This window comes from Capra hircus, chromosome 20 (assembly GCF_001704415.2).
Source record: "Capra hircus breed San Clemente chromosome 20, ASM170441v1, whole genome shotgun sequence".
Classification (NCBI taxonomy): domain Eukaryota; kingdom Metazoa; phylum Chordata; class Mammalia; order Artiodactyla; family Bovidae; genus Capra; species Capra hircus.
In genome coordinates, this window is record NC_030827.1 from 58,667,430 (window position 1) to 58,690,141 (window position 22,712).

General features: G+C 48.3%; 1 protein-coding gene across 3 annotated transcripts in view; it reads right to left on the reverse strand.

Annotated features, from left to right (window-relative positions):
* TRIO (trio Rho guanine nucleotide exchange factor) overlaps positions 1-22,712 on the reverse strand; it is a 355,929-nt gene that overhangs the window by 95,315 nt on the left and 237,902 nt on the right. For all 3 annotated transcript variants that reach the window (XR_001919786.1, XM_018065520.1, XM_018065521.1), the window contains exons 25-33: positions 22,469-22,578; positions 20,998-21,067; positions 20,306-20,395; positions 17,650-17,742; positions 15,105-15,216; positions 13,305-13,495; positions 11,282-11,383; positions 6,790-6,932; positions 6,093-6,192 (exon numbers count right to left, since the gene is read on the reverse strand). Coding sequence is in view for 2 of the 3 variants with exons in the window: in XM_018065520.1 (XP_017921009.1) it covers positions 6,093-6,192; positions 6,790-6,932; positions 11,282-11,383; positions 13,305-13,495; positions 15,105-15,216; positions 17,650-17,742; positions 20,306-20,395; positions 20,998-21,067; positions 22,469-22,578 (1,011 nt within the window). In the remaining variant the exon portion in view is untranslated. The remainder of the gene's footprint in view (positions 1-6,092; positions 6,193-6,789; positions 6,933-11,281; positions 11,384-13,304; positions 13,496-15,104; positions 15,217-17,649; positions 17,743-20,305; positions 20,396-20,997; positions 21,068-22,468; positions 22,579-22,712) is intronic.

Below are 22,712 nucleotides of genomic sequence, written 5' to 3' on the forward strand. Positions count from 1 at the left end.
CTTGGCACGCACGCGTGGAGTCTAGAAAGATAGTACTGATGATCCAGCTTGCAGGGCAGCAAAGGAGAAACAGACATTTTGGACACAGTAGGGGAAGGAGACGGTGGGATGATATGAGCAAATAGCGCTGAAACATATACATGCTGTACGTGAAACAGACCCCCAGTGGGGGTTCAGTGTCTGATGAAGGAGACCCAGAGCCAGCGCTCCGTGACAGCCTAGAGGGGTGGGATGGGAGGGAGCGGGGGGCGGCTCCAGAGGGAGGGGACACACGTACACCTGATGCTGATTCACGTTGACTTACAGCAAAAGTCATCACAATAAAATAATTATGCTCTAATTAAACATTAAAACAACAACAACAAAAGTACTCAGTAAGAGGCCGCTGTATAGTGAGTGCAACAGCAAATACTGAGTGGCTGGGAAGGAGGCACTTTTTCAAATGAAGACACGGTCACAGCTGAAACCTATGCAGCACTCAGGACATGCAAGCCACTGTTCTAAACGCACACTTTTAGTACAGCCCTGGAGTAGGGAGCAGTATTGTCCGCTTTTACAGATAAGGGAACGGGTGCAGAGGCTGCTGAGCAGCAGAGGTCAGAGGCCTGGCTGGGAGCCCCTCCCTGCTCGGTCGTGTCCGACTCTTTACAACCCAATGGACTGTAGCCCGCCAGGCTCCTCTGTCCATGGAATTCTCCAGGCACGAATACTGGAGTGGGTTGCCACTTCCTCCTCCAGGGAATCGACCCTGACCTAGGAACTGAACCTGTGTCTCCTGCACTGCAGGCAGATCCTTTACCATCTGAGCCACCAGAGAAGCCCAATCATCTGCTGCTGGTCATTAAAGACTTTGCTTACTCTACTCTTGTTACCGTCTGGGCAGAGTCAGGACTGATGCCTGGGAATTAAAACTATGCGCTGTCAATGGAAAGGCTTCCGGATGGAGTGACTCAATTTCATGCCTACGCGGGCAAACCTACAGGAGGCCCTGGGAGGTTCTGGCAAAGCCAGCCCATGGGGCGGAATCTCTGAGTCAAGGCTCCCTCTTGCTTCTGGCAGCTTCGGGCAAAGGAGAGAGCATGAGCTTAAGGGGGCTGGCACATAGGCCGGTATGTGAGCAGTGATGCTGAATGCAAGCGGAAGGCACTTCCTAAGTAGGCTGGACGCAGGTTTCCTTTCTTAAAAATGTGAATCCAGCCACATTTTAAAACGTACTGGCATTAACTACTTTATATATTGCCGCAACACTACTATCTATGTAAACCCGTCCAAGTTCCTACAGTGGAGACTGTCGCTTCCCAGAGGTTTACTGACTTTTTAAACTGCATAAAATTTCATATCCTCAACGTAGGGCTAAATACACTTCATGAAAAATAACTGAAACCGTTTATTTTTCTAAATGTGTGGACTCACACATTCATATCACAAGCTTAGGGCAGAGCATGCCAAGTACCAACCTCAAGTGAATGTCTTGCTCTTTACAAATAAGATCTGCATGGCCTTAGCCCTGAAGAAAGCTCACATCTGGCCCCCTGCTGGCCTGGGCCCCTTTCTGGCAGGCTGCCCCGGCTTGCCTTGGCTACTTTTTCCATCCCAATTTCAAGATGCTTTGTTCTATGCTGCTGCTGCTGCTGAGTCACTTCAGTTGTGTCCGACTCTGTGCGACCCATGGACGGCAGCCCACCAGGCTCCCCTGTCCCTGGGATTCTCCAGGCAAGAACACTGGAGTGGGTTGCCATTTCCTTCTCCAATGCATGAAAGTGAAAAGTGAAAGTGAAGTCGCTCCATCGTGTCCGACTCCTACCGACTCCATGGACTGCAGCCTACCAGGCTCCTCCATCCATGGGATTTTCCAGGCAAGAGTACTGGAATGGGTTGCCATTGCCTTCTCCAGCTCTGTTCTATAGAAGCCTATATTTGACCCTCATATTTTTCTATTTTCCTTATATATATAAATTTTTGTTATATGAAGCAAACCACAAGACTAATAAAGTGGATAGAAGGAAAAAAATATTAAATACTGTTTCTTTAATATGCTAAAAGTACTTAGCTTGTGCTCAGCTTGAGTGTGAAATAACAGGGTGTAGAGTCACCAGGTAATTAAATGCACATTCGGTTTCTGGCTCCCCATTCCACTGTTGGGTGGCCCTGTGAGGGTCATCAGGCCTCCCTCGTCCCCTCAGTGCCCCGGAGGCTTCTCCTCCCTACCTCGGGGAGGCAAGCTTAGGACAAATGAGGTAAGAATCTGGCAAGCGTCTGATTCCTTTGGAACCCAAATCATAATTTCATGAGATTGCTTTATCAGCACAATACCATTGAGATGAGCGGGAATCAGTGCTGAATTACATCTGAGACAGAGAGATGGCCTATTTCAAAACCGACATTTCAAGGAAAGAAAGGTCCTCGTGGGGACCCGTGGTCTGCATCGGCTAACTGCATTGGCGTCCCCTGGAAAGCAGGGGTCTCCAGCGGCCCCTCCTCCCCAGACTCAAAACCTTCTGTGCCTCGTCTGAGAGTCACTATGGCGCTGGGCAGATAACTTTTCTTCAAGAATTCTCCAAGAGGCCAAGTCAAAAACACCCCCCCACTCAGTTTCTGAAAGGGAACCAAACTCCATGATAACAACTAACTCATAACAGACATCGTAAATGAGGTCCAAGAGGCAGAATATGGTTAAGTAATTGCGCTTGCCAGATCTATCTGCCTCTGTCAGCAGAGGCTGTTTAAACTTGAAATATGGAGGGTGGGAAGAACCTCGAGACATACGAAAAGTTAACTGCCTCAGAGATAAGAGGAGGGTTTCTGGTTAAGCCCACTTTAGCGCAACAGTGCATTTTACAAGCTGACGCAGAAAAGGAGGCCGTTTCCTAAATGTATCCTCCCTAGTCATCGACTGACCCTGAGACGTTCTATCGGAGAAGTACAGACAGGGAGATGGCTGCAAGAAGAAGGCGGAGAACACACGTGTGCAGGCTCGTGTGTGTGGTCGCAGCCACGGGCCATGGCCTGTATGAGGCTCCAGGGGTGTGGCCCCTCCAAACCCCACTCTCGGACGCATCCACGCAGCTTGTTCTCCTCAATGCAGAGCCCAGAGTGGAGGGGACAAGCCCCTGCAGCTCCACGGCCTGAGGAGGACATGTCAGCCCTTTCATGTACTTCTGAGCCTACTGAAGCCCTGTGAGGGGCATTAAATAGCCACCTCCACTTCAGTCAACAGCTCTGGCGCGTCACTGCCCATGCTTCAGGGTCACGAGGACATCAGGCTGCGAATGAGGCCACTGCCTCCGCCGCCCTGGGGGCTCGGGTGGAGGGCTCACTACAGGCCGCCTTGAAGACGTGACGCTGGGAGCAGGTGGGGGTTTCTGAGCAAAGGAAGGAAGCTCAGAGGTTGGGTATGAGAAGAGGTAAACCAAAACTAGTGAATTACCTTCAGGGATAAAATACTTAAGAGGCGGCTCTTGAATAATTCCAATACCCCAGTAGATCTTCAGTGTAAAACGACTAATTTCTGCAAACCCATGCTTTTGTGAGTGGCTGATTCCTTCCCTCTCATAAAGTACTAGAACTTGCTGCCTTAAAAGCAACAGTTCCTAGAATAATGCCTTATTTTTTCTACAGGAGCTGTGCAGGCTCGATTCTGAGTTCCTAGAGGCCTATTCCAAGCAGAACAAGAGAACTCTTCCCAACTTCAGGACGGAGCTTTATGTCTGAGGTAAACCTCCTGTGGACTCCAGTCAACTGCAGGCACGGCCTGGTGCTGGGCAGCTGCACTTCAGAGTTGGGGGCTGGAGAATCAGGAGCCCCCCTTACCAGGTGCAGGGATTACTTCCAAACCCTCACCACCCATCTACACAGAAACCACCAGAGAGAAACAAAGTTACATTTCTTCTAGAACCAATCCCCGGAAAAGACCTCAACATCCTTTCCAAAAGGCAGAACTCTTTACAGGTAGGTTTCTCTGGCAATTTCACTCAAATAACTTATTCTTAGAATAGACTTTACATACACACGTATGTATGTATAGCTAGCACCTTGCTTTTTATAAGATCTTAGTTCCCAGTCCAGGGATCGAACCCACACCCTCAGCAGGGAAAGCACTGCATCCTGACACCGGGCTGCAAACTCAGATAAACACAGACCACATCCACGAGAGAATATCCGGTAAGACTCTGAGTTTGGGGCCTGGTGGGCCCCAGCGGGGGTATGATGCTCAGTCAGCCTCGGGGGGTCTGTGAGTGGGTCTGCATGAAGGTGGCTGGTCCCCTCGGCATGAGCCACGGTTATTTCGGACTTTTCCTTCAGGTGGAAGTCTTGTGCGACTATTTAGATAACCCAATTACCTCAATTATTATTATTTTTTTTAAGAAAATACTCGGGATTACTCTAAAGAAAAATGTCCAAGTTCAATTTATTTTCTTAACCGCAAGGCTACGGGTGGGGCAGCAGAGAGAGAGAGGCTATTAGGCACTGAATGCCTGAACAGCTCATTTATCTTACTCCTCGTTATTACCACTGGCGAGAAATACTTGCTGAATGTAATACACTGAGCTCGGAACAAAATCAAATGAGACACTGTTTTTTTTTTTTTTGTTTTCCAATCCTGGTACTCAAAGCAGTCTAAGTTCTGGGACTTATTACTTAGTGAAGTCAAAAAGGAGGTTGGGAAAGAGCTAATTACTCGAATTAGAAGGATTCTGAAAACATGAAAGTGGTGAGGAAAACAACGTTTTTAAACCTACTTACTTCTGTCCTGGAAACAACAGTCAATACTGTGAATTCTTCTGCAAAGCTGAGTGAGAAAAGAGCCACGTCTGGGCCCTTGAGACCAGCTGTGGGAAGCGGCCCCGATGCCGGGCTCTCTCTGACAGCAGTCGCTCCCGAGAGATTGGAGCTCGGGGCGGGGAGTGGGCTGTCGCTGAGTGCAGACAGACCCTAGATCCTGGGACTAAGGACTCGTGTGGGGAAGTCCAGGGTCAAACAGTGAGAAACTACCTAGGAATCCTGAACCAATGGCAAGACCAAGGAAACCCCCAGGTGAGTGAGTGAAAGTCGCTCAGTCGTGTCCGACTCTTTGCGACCCCATGGACTATACGGTCCATGGAATTCTCTAGACCAGAATACTGGAGTGGGTAGCCTTTCCCTTCTTCAGGGGATCTTCCCAACCCAGGGATTGAACCTAGGTCTCCCGCATTGCAGGCAGATTCTTTTCCAACTGAGCCACCAGGGAAGCTGAGAATACCGGAATGGGTAACCTATCCCTTCCCCAGCGGATCTTCCCAACCCAGGAATCGAACCAGGGTCTCCTACATTGCAGGCAGACTCTCTTTCAACTGAGCTCTGAGGCAAGCCCAACGAAACCCCTACTTGCTGTTAAATAATTTGTTTCAAGAACCTTGTCTGGTCCTCTAGAAAGGGAACCGGGCAGGTGTTCCTCTCGGTAGGGACAGAGGCCTCTGTGGACATCAATGCCCTCCACTGGCCTTTACAGGGTCCTCTAGTCACCTGTGTATCACATAAACCCAGGTGTCCACCTTTTCCTATCGGTTTGTTTTGTAGGTTTATTGATTTTATCAAGACAGGATCACGGGACTCTGTAGGCCACTGCTGTAGAAGGTGAATCTAGACTTCTCTGATGGACATCAGACCCTCCCTCCTGGTGGTCAGCACGGGTGCAGGCCCAGCCGGGGGCCTCCTGGTGGTCAGTCCACGGTGACTCAAGGCCTCCCCCACCCTCTGCAGATGCCACTGCTCCTGCTTCAGTCAGAGCAGCCCTGCTTTTATGTACCAGAGCTCTGTGTAAGATTTAATGTCCGACAATAGGGTCTTCTGCTTAATATAAAATAAAAAAGCTTAAACACAAAACCTTAGGAAACTCGCACAGAGAACCATGCAATGGCACTGGAGAGGATGAATGACTGTTTTCCTGAATCCTCAGGGTTCAAGTCCTCTCATCCTGACACTCCGTCTTTGCTCCTGGCACCCCTCGTAATCCATGGCCACTGTTTGAAACGCTGATGACAAACTGTCCTTTATCGACAGACCGGAGACTGGCTACATGCACCTCCCCCAAGAAAGGGCCGGCTCCCGCTCACCTTGTCGCTGTCCAGCGTGTTCTGAGATGTCCGGGAGGCGATGGAAATCGTATCTGGCTGGCTGCTGCCGTCTCCTTGGCTGTCCAAATCCTCTCCATCCCTGGAGACACAAAAATGCAGATTCCTGACACTGCTGGGTCTGTGCCTCAAGACTGGTGACGAGCGTCCATCAGACAGTGGACAGAGAACAGATTTGTTCAAAGAAGTGGGAATCAGTCTGTATGATTGTGGCTGATATTAATATTGATGACGGCCGATCACTTTTCAGTGAGGACAGGCTTTGGGCTGGACCCTAGGCTGTGTGTCTACCGCCTACCACTGCACTTGGTTTTCCCAGTGATCAAATACAGCTGAAATGGTCAGTGTCGTCTTAGAGACGAGAAGCAAATGCGTGTAGGTGCTACACAACTCGTCCAGGGTCACAGGCACTATTCACACATGCACATGGATTAACAGTTGGAAAAGGAAGAGAACTAGGGATGTGCGTGTAGACTCTCAGTGGCTTTAAGGTGAAGGAGGCTGTTGTCTTGATGAAGCAATTTCATTAGGAAGAATGATGCTATGTGTGAATTGTATTTAAAAAGAACATTCCTCAAAATGTCTGAGAAAAATGATTTCTGAAAACTAGTAAGTAAACATTGCCTTGTTACTGCCCTTAAATAAACACCAACTTGGAAAAACGTCCCCAGACACTGACCTCCTTCCCTTCTGTCTCGTAGCTGGAGCCGTTTTTGGGATGTGAATGGGCTCCTTCAGGGCGCCTTTCAGGTGGATGGTCCTTTCCTGGATCACCTCCCGGATATGCTTGATCCAGTCCTGCTTGTTCTCAATACTGGAGGCCTGGACAGAGAGTGAGAACTGGTCAGGGTACTGCACTGACCACACTCAGGTCCCCGCATTCCGTGAGTTGTTCATTTAAAACATAACTTTTCAGCAGAAAAGCAACCACATCCTGTATTTAATGTGCCACCCAATAAATGACCCTAATTTTGAATATTCTGTCATCTGGACCGTTTTCATTCTGTATAGCATTGATGATATTCCAGATCTCTGAATAGTCTAGCAATCGATCACTCCCCAGCCCCAAGACTTTTTAAGCAGCCTTGGGTAAATTCTAGGAAAACAGAGCTGCCCCCAAACCCAAATGTCCTGAGGTCCTTTAGGCAGACAAGTGGCCCATGGCACTTGGAGCACCAGGAACAACCTGAACCAGCGGCCCCCCACCCCACCCATCTTGCCACCTCGCCCCTTGGACTCACGATCAACAGGTGCAGCTGCACCGATTCTCCACTTGCACCCGCTCCCCACCCCCACTTGCACCCTATGGAGTCGAGGCCTCCCTAATCCTCCTGCTGTAAAAACAGACCCGCAGCCTGGACACGTCAGAAATGTACCCAAGGTCACACTGCCAGCAGGTGAAGAGGCCAGCATTCCTGGGGGTGGACATCCACACACACCCATCCCCTCAAACTCTGCCTGAATCCACCAAGCGTTAGGCCGCTGGGATAAACCAGGGCAGCCCACTGTAGCCAGTTACATATGGCGGACTTCCCTCAACTCCACTGCATCACTGGACAAAGGTTCTCTGCAAAGGACACATCACAGACACTCAACAGGCGCTGACTGAATGCACACATACGGCATCACAGTTTCCAGATTTTTCTTTCACGATGCCTCAAAGGAGGTAGGCTTTTTTTTTTCTTTTCCCCTCCCTTTTTACATGACTTGGGCTTTAGCAACAGTTTTTAATTTCCTCACGGAAAACATCCACCTCCTATGATATAAGCATAATTCCCTGAGAATGATTACAACAATCGTCAGTGGGACGATTCATGAGATCAGGCAGGGAGGGGAACCCAAGCGTTTTCTCATGGTGGATCTTGTTTTTGTCAAGGCCCATGCTGGGAAAGGAAATTAAGACTGAGAACTCTCTTTCTAAATAACATATTTTAACTGGAGGATGTGTCTGCTCAGTTGAGGGAAAATTGAGGGAAATAAATGAAGGACAGAGGGAGCCTCTTGCTTCTCTTCCCAGATCCGGGGCCAGGAGAGCAGTGAAACCCACCTCTCCTGGGGAGGGAGGCAGAAAGATTAGGCAGCTGGGGAGTCTGTGCATGAAGTAAGTGTCTCAGGATGGAAACTGTGACCGACACGGAACTGTTGGAATTTACACGCCTGATACAGATGTTTGGGAGGTTAAACAAAGGGAAGTGACTGAGTGAGAACATCTGGCAGGGTTTCAACCACAGAGGAGACCCATACCACGGTTCAGCAATAAAGAAGATCCCAGTCATTTAAATAAAGCAAGCCGAGTATTACATTTTATGGAGAGCAATTCTCCTAACCTTGAAGAAATTAAACGCGGGAAAAAGGTACCAATTTTTCAGAAACAGTAAAATGAAGATAATGCAGCTGGAGGACTAAGTAAACCAGTCAATCCTACAGGAAATCAACCCTGAATATTCACTGGAAGGTCTGATGCTGAAAGTGAAACTCCAATACTTTGGCCACCTGATGCAAACAGCCAACTCACTGGAAAAAGACCCTGATGCTGGGAAAGACTGAAGGCAGGAGGAGAAGGGGGCAACAGAGGATGAGACAGCTGGATGGCATCATCAACTCAAGTGGCCATGGGCCACTTGTCTGCCTAAAGGACGTGAGTTTGAGCAAACTCCGAGGGACAGCAAAAGACAGAGGAGCCTGGCATGCTGTGGTCCCGTGGGGTCACAAAGAGTTGGACACAACTTAGCATCTGAACAACAGCAAAGGTCCCACTTGGTTAGGAGAAGGGAAAAGTCTGCTTCATACTCTAGGTAGTCTCAATCTGTTTAAGAAAGGATTTAGAAATAAAACTCTCCTTTTCAGACGATAAAAGTGAAAAAGGTCATGAGTTTGTTCTACAGCTACTAGGCCATCGCCAGCACTGCCACTGCCACCGTTACCATCGCCACTGCCGCCACTGGGCCTCCCCGGCGACTGTGACAGTGATGCGGGAGTCCTGCAGTGCAGGAGACCCAGGCTCAAGCCCCGGGCCAGGAAGATCCCCCAGGGGAGGGAACGGCCACCCACTCCAGCATTCTTGCCTGGAGGACTCCATGGACAGAGGAGCCCGGCGGGCTACAGCCCATGGGGCTGCAGAGAGTCAGACACGCTGAGCAACTGACAGCTTCAGTTTTTCACCACCGCCACCTCGGGCTCCCCTGGTGGCTAGGCTGGTAAAGAGTCCACCTGCAATATTAGAGACCTGGGATCGATCCCTGGGTTGGGAAGATCCCCTGGAGGACGGAACGGCTACCCACTCTCGTATTCTGGCCTCCAGGACTATACTGTCCATGGGGTCGCAACGAGTCAGACACAACTGGGCAACTTGCACTTCACACCACCATCTACACCTCACCACCACTTATACAATAACTACCACCACTGTTAAAATATCCACCTCCTCCACCATCCCTACGACTGTCTACATCCTCACCACCGTCTATCGCATCACCACCCCCTCTACCAACATCTATACCCTCCCTACCATCTATACCATAACTACCATCATCAGTGCTAAAATATCCATCAATACCTACATGACCACCACCACCACCTACACCCTCACCACCATCTCTACCACTGTCTACACCCTCGCGATCTATGCCATAACCACATCACACCACTGCTAAAGCATCTACCACTACCTACACAACCACCACCACCATCTACACCATCACCACCTCCACCACCATCTATGCCATAACCACCACCAAGCAACCTCTGAAATTACTAAGGACATCATTTCCTTTAGTCTCTTGCTAGAAGTCAGAAAAATACTACCCCAAATTCCCGAGAAAACTAACTTTCATTTGGTAAAGCCTATAGTAAATCTGACTGTTCAACTGCATCATGGGTATTTCATTTAGGACATAATAAATATGGCTAAATAATAACATATCTGACTAAAATATCTGGCATGATTTCTCAGATGCACCCTTGGGAATTCGTCACTGCAGCTAATCTGGAGAAACACTCAACCAAAGTTGGAAGTTTTCAGGTCTTGAATACACTTTGAAATTTTATGCCTTAGAAAAAGCTCAGCTATCTAATATCTAGCTATCAGCGCAATTTATATTTTATAGGGCTTTATGCCAGGACTAACAAGAAAAATACACTGGGTTGGTAATTTTATAGTCATTGCAAACCAATCCATCATTTCCATGTGAATAAAGACCTTAGGAACACAACGGATTCCATAGTCAGTGGACACTCTATAAGAATGCAGTATTGTTGAATAACTCACAGTTGCTGGAAATACCGTAGAGAGATGAAAAGGAATGTAAAAGACAAAATCACTGACATGCAAGTCCACACACCAGAGGCCCATTAAGCTGCTGGCTCGTCTCCCAATATTCTACAAATCTTCAGCTACATTTGCCCCCAAACATCCTGAAGTTTCTTATGGTCTTTCCAGACAGCTCAAAAAGACAGTTCCATCTGTATTTTCTTAAACACAGGAGGAGGAAAGTCCCTAAGACATCCTTAGAGTCCTCCATCATTCCTAGGAGAGGTCAGTATAGTCAAAACAGAGTTCAAATCAAATATTCAAAGATATATTCCTCTCTCAAAGACTATATACTCAAAAACAACATCAGTGTTTATCAACACTTCAAACGATAACATAACAAACCCTGTACCTGATCGTGCCCCCGCCCTTCTCTGCTTCCAAACTGGAAAGCCAGAGTCTAGGACTCCATAGAGATTCTGGGCACGTTCAGCCTTGAAAGTGTCAAGATGCCCTCACAGATGCATTGAGGCCTAGTTTCCTCTGGAAACCAGAGGTCAAGTGTACAATGGGAGCTACTGGTCCATAGCTCCCTCCTTTTGTACCTTGACTTGCTGTATCTCTTAAACAATCATCCTGGATAAATACTCACTTAAAAAAACACACTCTATAAGGCTGGAAGCATGGAGAAGATGAGAAAGACCTTTCTCCATGTGATCTTCTGTAGGCAGCAAAAGTCTAGCTCAAGATACTGCACCACCAGAATAGCACACTGGATTCATCCTACTGTTCTTTCTGTGGTAATCACCAAGCTTAGGGGCCACCAAAGGAACAAAAAGGACACGACAACAGGAAAAGGCACATGCGTAACAGATATGGTGAACATGTCACAGAGCACATTCCCTAGCTTCAGTGGACGTACCTTAAGGACGATCTTATTATCTGAAGTTGGCGTCCTCCCCACCCATAGTGCGAATTTGCAAGCGTCTCCTTCAACGTGCTCTGTGACCCCCAGCTCTGAGGTCTGAAGAAAAAAAGACAATTACGTGATTAGGCAGGATATAGAACAGAGAGCGAGAAAGTCATTTTTGGTGACTCGTGGTCAAGCTGCATTGTGACGACACAATGATACACAGTCCTTGGGTCTCACTTCAGTTCAAATGAGGAAATTTTGTTCTTAAGCTACCCAAGATTGCCTTCATCTCTTTTGCTTCCTCTGAGTACTTCTACCTGGAAATCCTGATGCAGGTCAACGGGCCAAGTCAAGAAAACCAAAACAGCTGAAAACTCTTATTATCTGGAAAATCGAGAGTTGACTATTTTCAACTTTGTTAACACTAAGATGAGTCTGTCCCAGTTGTGCCCAAGCTGCCGCCACGAATCTTCATTATCGAAGCAGCTTCACGGAAGACAAATGGTATTTTAAACCTCAGTTGTTTTCCAATGTACTTATCAACAGCATTAATGTACAGTAGTTCACCAATCATTTTAAGGGCAAAGAGACAAACTTTCTGCCTGTAATTACATGCATTTGCAGGGGTGGAGATACAGGTCAACATCTTCATCCCCCCCTTCAATAATCAAGTTCATCCCAATGCATTCTCCCTTCCAGCAAGGGAAATGATTCATAATCTGGCCTCTGAGAGAACCTTAACTTTTAAAAGATAAATTAAGTGAAGATGTATCAGCTTCTAAAACAGACTAGAGTGGTCTCTAAGGACTGATTAAAGCCAGCTAGTGAAATGGCTAGCCAGGAATGCTGCATTTTTTCTCTGCAGTTACAATATGATCTAAAATGATGTCAGGCAGGCTGTGGTCCAGAAGACAATCTCAAGCAGGACACAAGCCAAGGAAAATGGTATGAAAGCCATTAGCTTGAATGTGTAAACTCCAGGTGATTATTAAGATGATTTCTATGCTTGGTCGTATTCTATTGTTCCGGGACTTTGATTAACATGAGAATGTCACGAAAATATGTAAGTCGTCCAAATTCCAAGTTTCTACCAACATGTGTAAGTGATCTGCCACATCAGGTGAAGAAACCAAGTCCTCCTGTGCTTCCTCTTCTCCAGCAGTGATTGTTCCTCCCCCACCTGACCCTGCCCAGAAATTCTGTGTTGAGAACTCTCTGAGGTATTGCCTGTGAAGGGGAGGCAGAGGTCAGGGGACCCGGAAGTTGACACCCGCCCGAGACTTTTCTGAGTGGTGACTTGTGGTTTATAGAGACTTGGGTGGGGCTGCTACCTGTGGAAAAAAGAACCAGGTCATGTTTCTCTTGCCAGGAAGTACATGACAAGTTAAAGGTAAATGCATGGCTGTATCTGTCAAGCACCGCAGGGAGGCTGTCTCTGGGTGGAAGTCGGGGGATGGAGGGCATGTGGATCTTTAAAGTGATTTTGCTTATACAATTTTCTCTAATAATCATATTTAGCTGCTGTAAAGAGCCGCTAAGATCATTTATTTTTCTTACATTTATTTTTAATGAAAAAAATCAAGCTTCCTCATTAAGAGCCCACAGGAAGCCACCGGTAAAGCTGCTTAAGTAAAGTCCAATGCTGGTGAATGAAACATTAATTATAATGATGTGAGAACTTACTTGACCACAATCTGATATGCTCAATTTATCTATAAAGCTAGTTAAGGCACACAGGAGATAAATAATTTAATTTCACTTATAAAGTGTTCTCTTATCCTGCAGTTAGATCTTACATAATTTAGAAAAACCAATTTTCCTAAACTTAGGGATGTTGACACTCACAAGCACCCTCTAGTGGATTCAGGAATGTCAGAATTTCACTGAAGATGAAAACGGGACAATTTCAAGGATAGTTTAGAACAGTTTGGGAGGTTAAAACTGAAGGCAACCAATGCTAATTTTTCTCTGCCCATAAAAAAACTGCAATTGTGTCACCTTTAAACTTACAATTCTGAAGGCCTGTACTTACAAACAATTTGCTTTTATAAAGGTACTTGCTTCTGCCACTGGAATCTTTTACTTCTTTACTAAACATCAAGGACATCTCAAACAGGAAGAGGTGCCGCTCACGGCCCTTTCGGATTAAGGTTTTGGGGTCCCACACTTGGAAGGATTCCTGCAGGATCAGCTCTCCCTGAGACTCAATGTTCTCGTCGAACCCTAGGACGTGAAGAAAAGGCACAGTCAATTGAAAGGAAATAAACAATGATGCAGGAGACTGCGTTATGGCTGCTTAAACAGTTGTAAGAGGCCCATCAATTAAATCCCAGATGAGAGTTTCCCACCTGGGCCTCGGGCTCCAGTCTCCCTAGCACCGACAGAGGATAATTCTTCCTAGGAGACAGCCTTGCATGTATTCTGCACCTCGTTCAAAACAAACGCAGCCTTATTCTTCAAGTCCTCCTTCTTCACCATCTGAGACCCTCAGTGTCCCTCCCAGCTTTCCACACTGCTCACAGCTTTCCTCCCAGCTGCCCCATCCAGGATGGCTCACCGACCCCCACCCCCCAACCCCCAACTTCCACTCTACATCCTGAGCCTCGGCTTCCTCAGCCCAGAACGTCCTTCCTGGACTGCTCTCTGCAGTCTCAGCGTTTCTTCCAGGCCCTCGTCTGGTCTTCCTCCTGGGAGACATCCCTGGTTTCCTGAGGAATTCTCTCTCCTTTAGACACAAAACCCTTGAAGTCAGTCAGTGGCGCTCTGGGCGCGGGCTGGCTTTCACTGCTGCTGTCTTTTCGTGGCGTGGCGGATGCAGGGCAGGGGCAGCTAGCGATCCCCTGCCCTCTCTACCAGCAGAAGCCCCTCCGTCTCCATGGCCGCTCAAGCCGGCCTGCATCTCCCAGCATCCTCTGGGCCGGGGCAGCCACAGCCACGCCCACCTACGCCTGGGGCCGCGGGGGAGACCGCCGGTGTCTGCCCTGAGCGCTGGCCCCCTCCCCTGCGGCCTGCCAGGTGGAAGGTGAACAGGGCCTTGACACAGCCTGCACACCTGGCCACCCAGAACAACACCCGAGGAGTGGAGAGAGAGATCGGCCAGAAAGCCGGAGGCCCTGGTGACCCCATGAGGGCTGCCCACCCGCTCAGGATTTTACATCAGAGGAAGAAAGGTGTTCTGGCTTGGCCCCTGATTCTGAGGGGATGGGGTGTCTCTGCAACAATTGGGAGCGCCTGTGCCGTCACTGGTAAAACGGTTCATTGCGGCCGACGGTGATGACACAGGCCAGCACAAGCTTTGGGGCAGAAGTACTGCTTAAAATAACTCTTGAGTAACCTGACAATAAGAGTTAAGCTATTACACAGAAAGAGCTTTCTTAGACAGAAGCAGTCAGGGAAATTATGCTCGTGATGATAATGTTTAATTAAGCATATTTATCTGATTCTCTCTTTACCATTCTGCACATCCAGCTCGGCTGCACGGGCAGGGATGTGCTACCTGCTTCCTGCAAGGCTCCAGCAGGTGATGCAGTGGATGGAGAGATGGGGAGGACACGCCCTGGGGGGACCATGCAATCCTTGGGGGGTGGGTCTACCTATCCTTCCACCTGTCCGTCTACCACGGAGACCAGGTGCTCCTGGGGTACAGAGCGGAGTGGCCGCGGACGGGCTTGTAATGACGGGGGAGCATGTTGTGAGCGCCTCGAGGGAAGCAACGAGACCAATTTTTGGAAAGAGAAGGCCCCGAGCCTCCACTGGTGACTCCTAACTGAGCATGGAGGGGCAAGGACACGGGGATGGGGGCGGGGCAGCGTCGGCGGGGCAGGGGGCCTACCTTCCAGCATGCTGAGGTGCATGGCGTCGTTGGCCCGCTTGGGCACACTGAGCATCACCTCCAGCCCATCCTTGATCTCCCCCTTCCCCTCCTCGCAGCACGTGAGCAGCTCCTGTGGGAGACCAAGACCACAAGATGTTCCGCTAAGAAGGTCTTCACAGAAATCACAAGAGTTTATGAAAATCCATGACGTTCACGGTAAGAACAGATGTGGTCAACTGGGCAGAGATTCTCATAAGAGAATGCAGGATAAACCTGAACTGCCTCTTTAGCCAGTGGATGGAAGGGTTTGTCCTGCTCAAGTCAGATGTTTCTTAGGCTTCGGAGGAAACCAGATGCAGTCATAGCTGAAGATGAGTTTAGTGTACATGTTAACTACTGACCCTCAAAAATGACAAACAATTTTATCAAGGTAGCAAAGCACAGTCACCTAGAGGTTACATTCGAAGGTGAAGTCAGAGTCCAGTGAGTCCTGCTCTGCTGGCCACAGGATCCAGCATGATCCTGAGCTCTATCTGCCTGCAATGCAGGAGACCTAGGTTCGATCCCTGGGTGGGGAAGATCCCCTGGAGAAGGGAAGGCACCCTACTCCATCCACCCTTACTCTTGCCTGGAGAATCCCATGGACAGAGGTCTCTGGCGGGCTCAGCCCAGGGAATTGCAGAGTCGGACACGACTGAGCCTCTAACACACACACACAATGTCCCCCTACTTTGGAGCTGCCCAGTGTCCAGCAGGAACTGCATGGCTGTCCAGGTGTCTACAGGGAAACACTTCTTCTCTGCACTGGGATGTTCAGAAAGCACTAATGACTGCAGGATGCCTCCCCAGGGAAATAACATTTCACATCTACGTAGGAGAATACTTGTCTTAGATGAGTGACAGCAAGGACCACAGAGTCACAGTCTAGAGGAGGCCAAGGTATTTCCTCCCCAGTGTATTAATGACTGTTAGCAGTCAGTAACAACAGCTTTCTGTGTCCCAGTGTTCAGCAAGAGGGATGTGGCACTGCAGCTGGCTTTAGCCGCACCCTGGAGGGTCTAGGGCAGTGGTCCCCATCCTTTTTGGCACCAGGTTTTGTGGAAGACACATTTCCCATGGACGAGAGTCGGGGGTGGGGTGGGGGGGTCGGGGCGAGAAGAATGGTTTCGGGATGGTTCAAGCACACTGCATTTATTGCACACTTTATTCTTATGATCATTACATCAGCTCCACCGCAGATCACCAGCCATTAGATCCTGGAGACTGGGGACCTCTGGTTTAGGGCAAAGCAGCTGCTCAACAGACCCCTGTTCTCATGGCCAGATGAAGTGCACCTCTTATTCTGAGCCGCTTGGCATTAAGGGCTTTAAAACTGCCATGTGCTGAGGCTGAAAACCCCCTCATTGGGGAGCTCAGCATAGCTCATGCTTGCTCAATGGAAGAACCCCTGGGCAGAATCAAGTCAGGTTTATAAATTAAAGCAGCAGCTTAATAGTGAATGACTGACTAGATGTGAGGTCACTGAGGCAGAGATCTTTACTAGAACCACCTGTGAAAAACAAAAGCCATCAATCTCGAGGGCACTAAGAGGTAAACTGCCTTTGCAGAATCAGCAATCAGAGGGCAAATGTGAACATAAACAACTTAGCCTCCTGACTTCTCTTGCACATTTATAGCAACCACATATTTCTGCTGTGGTGGTCATAAAATCCCCTAATGGGAATCTGACATTCTGAAAGCGCAGGAGAGCTTTCCGATAGGAGAATGCCATAATGGGGTCCTGTCACAAAAGAATGTAGCCCCTTTGACTGCCTCTAGATTTGCTTTTTTAAAAATTAACAACAAAAAAAAAGTCAATAAGGGTTTTGGACATTCAAAACTTCATCTTCCGTATCTCTTTTATATCCAGAAAAATTACAAGATCTCCTACTGTGATAGGGCTGAACTGGGGACATAATTGGGTTCTTGAAACAGTCTTACTGGGATAAATGGGTGTTGGGTACGTTCTGATGCTTAGTAACGTTCACCAGCTAAGGAGACAGTGGGGTAAACATCATGAGATGAAAGTTGTGAATTAGTTTTCTTGTAGCCAAAAAAATGTCGATTATATACAATAAATTCTGTAACAACTCTTACCACAAATTCTAAGGTCTGTTTGTTTTTTTTACCATTCTATTGTCAAAACTAATTATTATTTGACTTTTACAAGTGCGATTTTAATTATAATTATTCATAAACAGAAAGCAGCAAGGTCAGTCTGATAGAAATCATAGCAGTGGTACTACATCATCCAGAATTGGCACTAAATCATTCTCTTTCCTTTCTCAATCTTATGTCAGGGACTAGGATCAGTCAGCAAAGTTCAGATGCACAGTTAGGAAATATACTCTTATTTACCTGATACACTGAGAAATCAGGGCAAAAAATGGCAATGAATTTAAAAATAAAATTAATTTGCTAGATGTTGTTTCAAAAACTTGAGTACTTTAGATAAATAAAACAATGTCAAAGTGGCAACACATGATGTGTAACATTTTGTAGGTTGAAGATGCTTCATACATACTTTTAAAAGGAGCTGATATTTTGTTATTCGCTGAACCGGTTTAATAAGGTAGGAGGAGATGGAATTGGCTAATCCGTGCCGCTGCTGTATTTCCTGTATTCAAAACAGAATACACACACCACTGGGAGGTCAGACAGGAGGAACTAAAAATCTACATTATTTACCCCCATGATGAAATCACACAAACTACTTTTTCTATAAATATACAGTAGAAATCATTATTGCTTCTTTTAATAAACTCAACATAAAAATAGCAAGTCTCAATCATCACTTTGAGCCCTGAAGACACAGGGTCTCCCCTCCACTACAGGCCTTCATGTGCAGAGGTCAAGCAGGGAGGCCGACCACTCCTGGGCCCGCCCCCGTGGGCAATCACTGGGCCCCGCCCCCATGGGCCATCACTGGGCCCACCCCCGTCTGGCTATCACTGTGCCCGCCCTCGTGGGCCATCACTGTGCCCCGCCCCTATGTGGCCGCCACTGTGCCCCGCCCCCCGGGCCATTGCTGTGCCCCACCCCCGTGTGGCCGTCGCTGTGCCCGCCCTTCTGGGCCATCACCGTGCCCTGCCCCCGTGGGCAGTCTCTGTGCCCCACCTCCGTGGGGCCATCACTGTGCCCCGCCCCCATGTGGCCATCACTGTGCCTGCCCCCCCCCCATGGCCGGCACTGTGCCCGCCCCCATGGGCCATCACTGGGCCCACCCCCGTCTGGCTATCACTGTGCCCCGCCCCTATGTGGCCGCCACTGTGCCCCGCCCCCCGGGCCATTGCTGTGCCCCACCCCCGTGTGGCTGTCGCTGTGCCCGCCCTTCTGGGCCATCACTGTGCCCTGCCCCCATGGGCAGTCTCTGTGCCCCACCTCCGTGGGGCCATCACTGTGCCCCGCCCCCATGTGGCCATCACTGTGCCCCGGTCCCCGTGGCTGTCACTGTGCCTGCCCCCCCCCCCCATGGCCGGCACTGTGCCCGCCCTCGTGGGCCATCACTGTGCCCCGCCCCCATGGGCCACCGCTGTGCCCCGCCCCCGTGTGGCCATCACTGTGCCCCACCCCCGTGGGCCATCACTGCCCCAACTGTTGGGCCATCACTGTGCCCCGCCCCTGTGTGGCCATCACTGTGCCCTGCCCCCGTCGGCCTTCACCGTGCCCAACCCATGGGCCATCACTGTGCCCCGCCACCCCCCCCAGCCATCACTGTGCCCCACCCCCGTGGGGCCATCACTGTGCCCTGCCCCCGTGGGCCATCACTGTGCCCCAACCCTTGGGCCATCACTGTGCCCCGCCCCTCCCATCACTGTGCCCCGCCCCCGTGGGCCGTCACTGTAACCTGCCCCGTGGGGCCATCACTGTGCCCCACCCCCCGCCCCGGCCATCACTGTGCCCCACCCCCCAGGGCTGTCACCGTGCCTCGTCCCCCATGGTTGTCACTGTGCCCTGACCCCTGGGCCGTTCACTGTGACCCACCCCCATGGCCATCACTGTGCCCGCCCTGTGGTCAGACTCTCTGGCTGTAGCTCCTGAAGCTCCAGCCATGTGTGCACCCTCGTCACAGACCACACCCAGCCCTCTCTACTGGAGGCTTCCTTCCCCCTCACTATAAGGACCTCTCTCCTGTCTGCTCTCCTTTTCACAACAAACTACTGTATTTCCAATCTCTTAGCTCTTGGCTTCCTCCTTAGGCCGCAGGGTTTTAAAATGACTGATTCTGAACATTATGTGTGCCACGCGCTCTCACTGCTTCTTAGGCCTTAAATAATTCTAACTGCACAGGGCCACGGTGGTGGGCTCCACATAATGGTGAAGACCCAGGGTCGTGTGAAATACTGGAAAGAAAGGGCCACCCTGGGCTGAGAGTCGGCTTCCTATTCACCCAGCCAGGGCGAATAGGTCCTGAGAATGACAACTAAGAGAGGGCCATCTACAGCCAGGGCTCTACTTCAAAGACAGAGGCTAAAGTTTACTCTAATTTCGCAGACTTTCAGAGAAGAGCAGATGGTCACAGGTGGCCATGTACAAACACCAGCATGGGAACAAGTCTAATAACCTTGTGGACTCACACACCAAATTACATCTAACATTCGAAAGTACCTTATCTTGAATCAAAACAAAATGTATTTGGCACATCTGACTATGCTCTGGAAACCCCCCCAATCACTTTATGTATCATAAGACTCCATCGTTTTTTGTTCTAAACAACCTCTCTGTAAAGTCTTTCCAAAAAAATGAACTATGTTTACAACCATGACAATATAATTAATGAACCTCCCAATGGTCTGAGTTGTTACAGTGCCATGTGTAAAATTTTACTGGTAGGCTGCTTTTAGAAATTAAGTACGTCATGAAATTGAAGTGGGAAAAGTAAGTGATTACTCATATGTACAATATTACAAATAAAAAAACTAGTGAGTATATACAAATTATAAGTAAAGACATATATACACACGTGGATATTACAGTCTGAAATTTTTACAGTACATAGAGCTTGCAGTACTATAGAAAAATATTTTTAAAACATAACTATAAGAATACTCCACTTTTGATAGATAAAAATGATATCATACTAATTAGGTGAAAGTTATGAAAGTTATCCCTACATTTAACGTACACCAAAAGCAACTTAGAAACCACCACAGCTTTTTTTTTAGTAATCAATTACTCACATCAAAGTAGGATCCTGCATGCTCTAATATCAGCTGAGTAGAATCAGGCTTATTTTTGCAATATGTGACATACATCTGAAACTTGTCTGCCTATAAACAAAAAGAGAATTAGAGTAGTATCCCTTTCAAATGGCAGTAAGTCAAATTATGACAAACTGTTTATGTAAGAAGAAGCCAGGTGTGTAAATGAAATCTAACCCTCGAATTTATAAAATAAATAAATATTTCTCCAATAAATAAAAGATATTTATTTAATATCTTTTCTAAAGAAAGATATTAAAAGAAGAAACATGTCCTGCGATAGGACACATATCCAGAAACCTCCCCTGGCCCAGGGAGTCAGGACAGAGCCCCGGCCTCTCTTCCTACAACAGTGCGTGCAACCTGAGTGTCACTCTTAGACAGCAGGGCCTGTCACCAGGACTCACAGTTGCATAGGAGTCCCCACGGCCATGCGGGGGCCTGGCATATTCACTCAACCTTCTAAACCAAGCCAGCACTACTGCCGATGAAAAGTTAGCTCCACAGTAATAACTAGTTGGAGAACGTAATTCCTTGGGGGTAAAGTCTGCTTTTCTGTCTGCAGACACCAGGAGAAAAGGATGCCATCTGAGAAGTGGACAGTGTTCCTTCTAACGTCCCTCAAAGCCACCAAACAGTAGTGACAGAACAAGCTGCTGAGGTTTCATTACCCAGGTTACAAAGCAATGTCCCACGTCCTCCGGCAACTGCTCATATTTTTCCAGCTCTTTTAGGAATATGCTGCAGAGAGTAAAAACAGTTATTATATTATTAAGGTGTTTTAAAGCATTTTACGAGTGAGATATGCCAGGAATGAGACCAAGCATACCATGAATTTAGGCAAAGTCTGAATTGCATGCATCATTTTAATCAAAAGCAGTGAAAACTGTATTGTTCAGATTTTAGTTTAACAAAATGTGCAGCAAGAGCTATGAACTGGGGTAAGTTACTGTGGCTTTCATACAATTGATTAGTTCAGCCTTCAGATACTTTCTGGGCTTCCCTTGTAGCTCAACTGGTAAAGAATCTGCCCATGATATGGGAGGCCTGGGTTTGATCCCTGGATCAGGAAGATCCCCTGGAGAAGGGAAAAGCTACCCACTCCCAGTATTCTAGCCTGGAGAATTCCATAGACTCTATAGATCGTAGGGTCGCAGAGTCAGACACAACTGAGCGACTTTCCCTTTCACTTTCAGGTACTTTCCAGTAGAATCATTACCCTAGCTGTTCAGAGGCTGTGTGCTAAGTCACTTCTGTTGTGTCTGACTCTTTGCAACCCCCAGGACTGTAGCAGCCCAGGCTCCTCTGTCCATGGGATTCTCTGGGCAAGAATACTGGAGTGGGTTGCCATGTCTTTCTCCAGAGGATCTTCCTGATCCAGGGATCGAATCTGCTGTCTCTTACATTTCTTGCACCGGCAGGCGGGTTCTTTACCACTACTGCCACCTGGGGAGCCTGATATGTTTAGTAGCAAAGGATATAACTTAGGGGACACTCAGTTCAGAGAAACCAGTTAGGTCTTCGTGTCTTTGCTGGTGGTGGGGTAGGGGGGCAGAGAAGCGAGGAAGACCCCACGGGCTCTGGCCCAGGACCATCTTTCTTGGACGATTTGGGGTGCACAGACTCCACCTAAAGATGCTTCTGCTGCCTTTTCTTTCTCTCCTTTTTTGACTTTAAGAATAAAATCATGCCCTTCCTCTGGCCAGTGGCAAGTGCACTTTACTTTGGTCACACCACACATCTGTTCTGTCCTCAGTTCCTTCCTCCTCCTTCTTAGGAAAGACCAAAAACATCAGCCAGCAGCCCGTGGAGGGCAGTCCTTTCTTTGAACCCTAAGAAGTAACTGACGGGGCAGCTGACTACATGGCTCGAGAGCAGCCAGTGTGCCTATGAAACGGCTTCCAGCTTTCTGAATCTCATTTCTATAAAGAGTGAATTCAAAACAGAAAGTCGAGTCTCTGCTAAAAACAGTCTCGACAATGTCTGTCCTTGAAGCAAGACTGGCAGGCTTCCTTCAAATTCCAACAGCATCCCTGGAATCTATGTGCATTCGACTGGAAAGCTGCATCTGTCACGGTACTGCAGCACAGAACCTAGACTTCCAGAGTCGCTAACAGGGTCCCTACAGATGGAGCCACTCACTTATTGTGAAACTCGTAGATCTCCTGCATGTTCCCGAAGATGATGAGCTCTTTGTTCACAATGCCAGGGGGGATCTCTTCCACGCCGCTGGTCATTTCCCACAGGTAGGTCTGGCCGGGAGGCAAACAGAGAGGGTTGGACAAAAACCCTGAGCACATCTCCAAGAAACAGCTACTTCTGCTCTCCATCAATACACACCCAGAGTTAATGTCTAACTAAAAACGTTATCTTAAGAATGGAACCT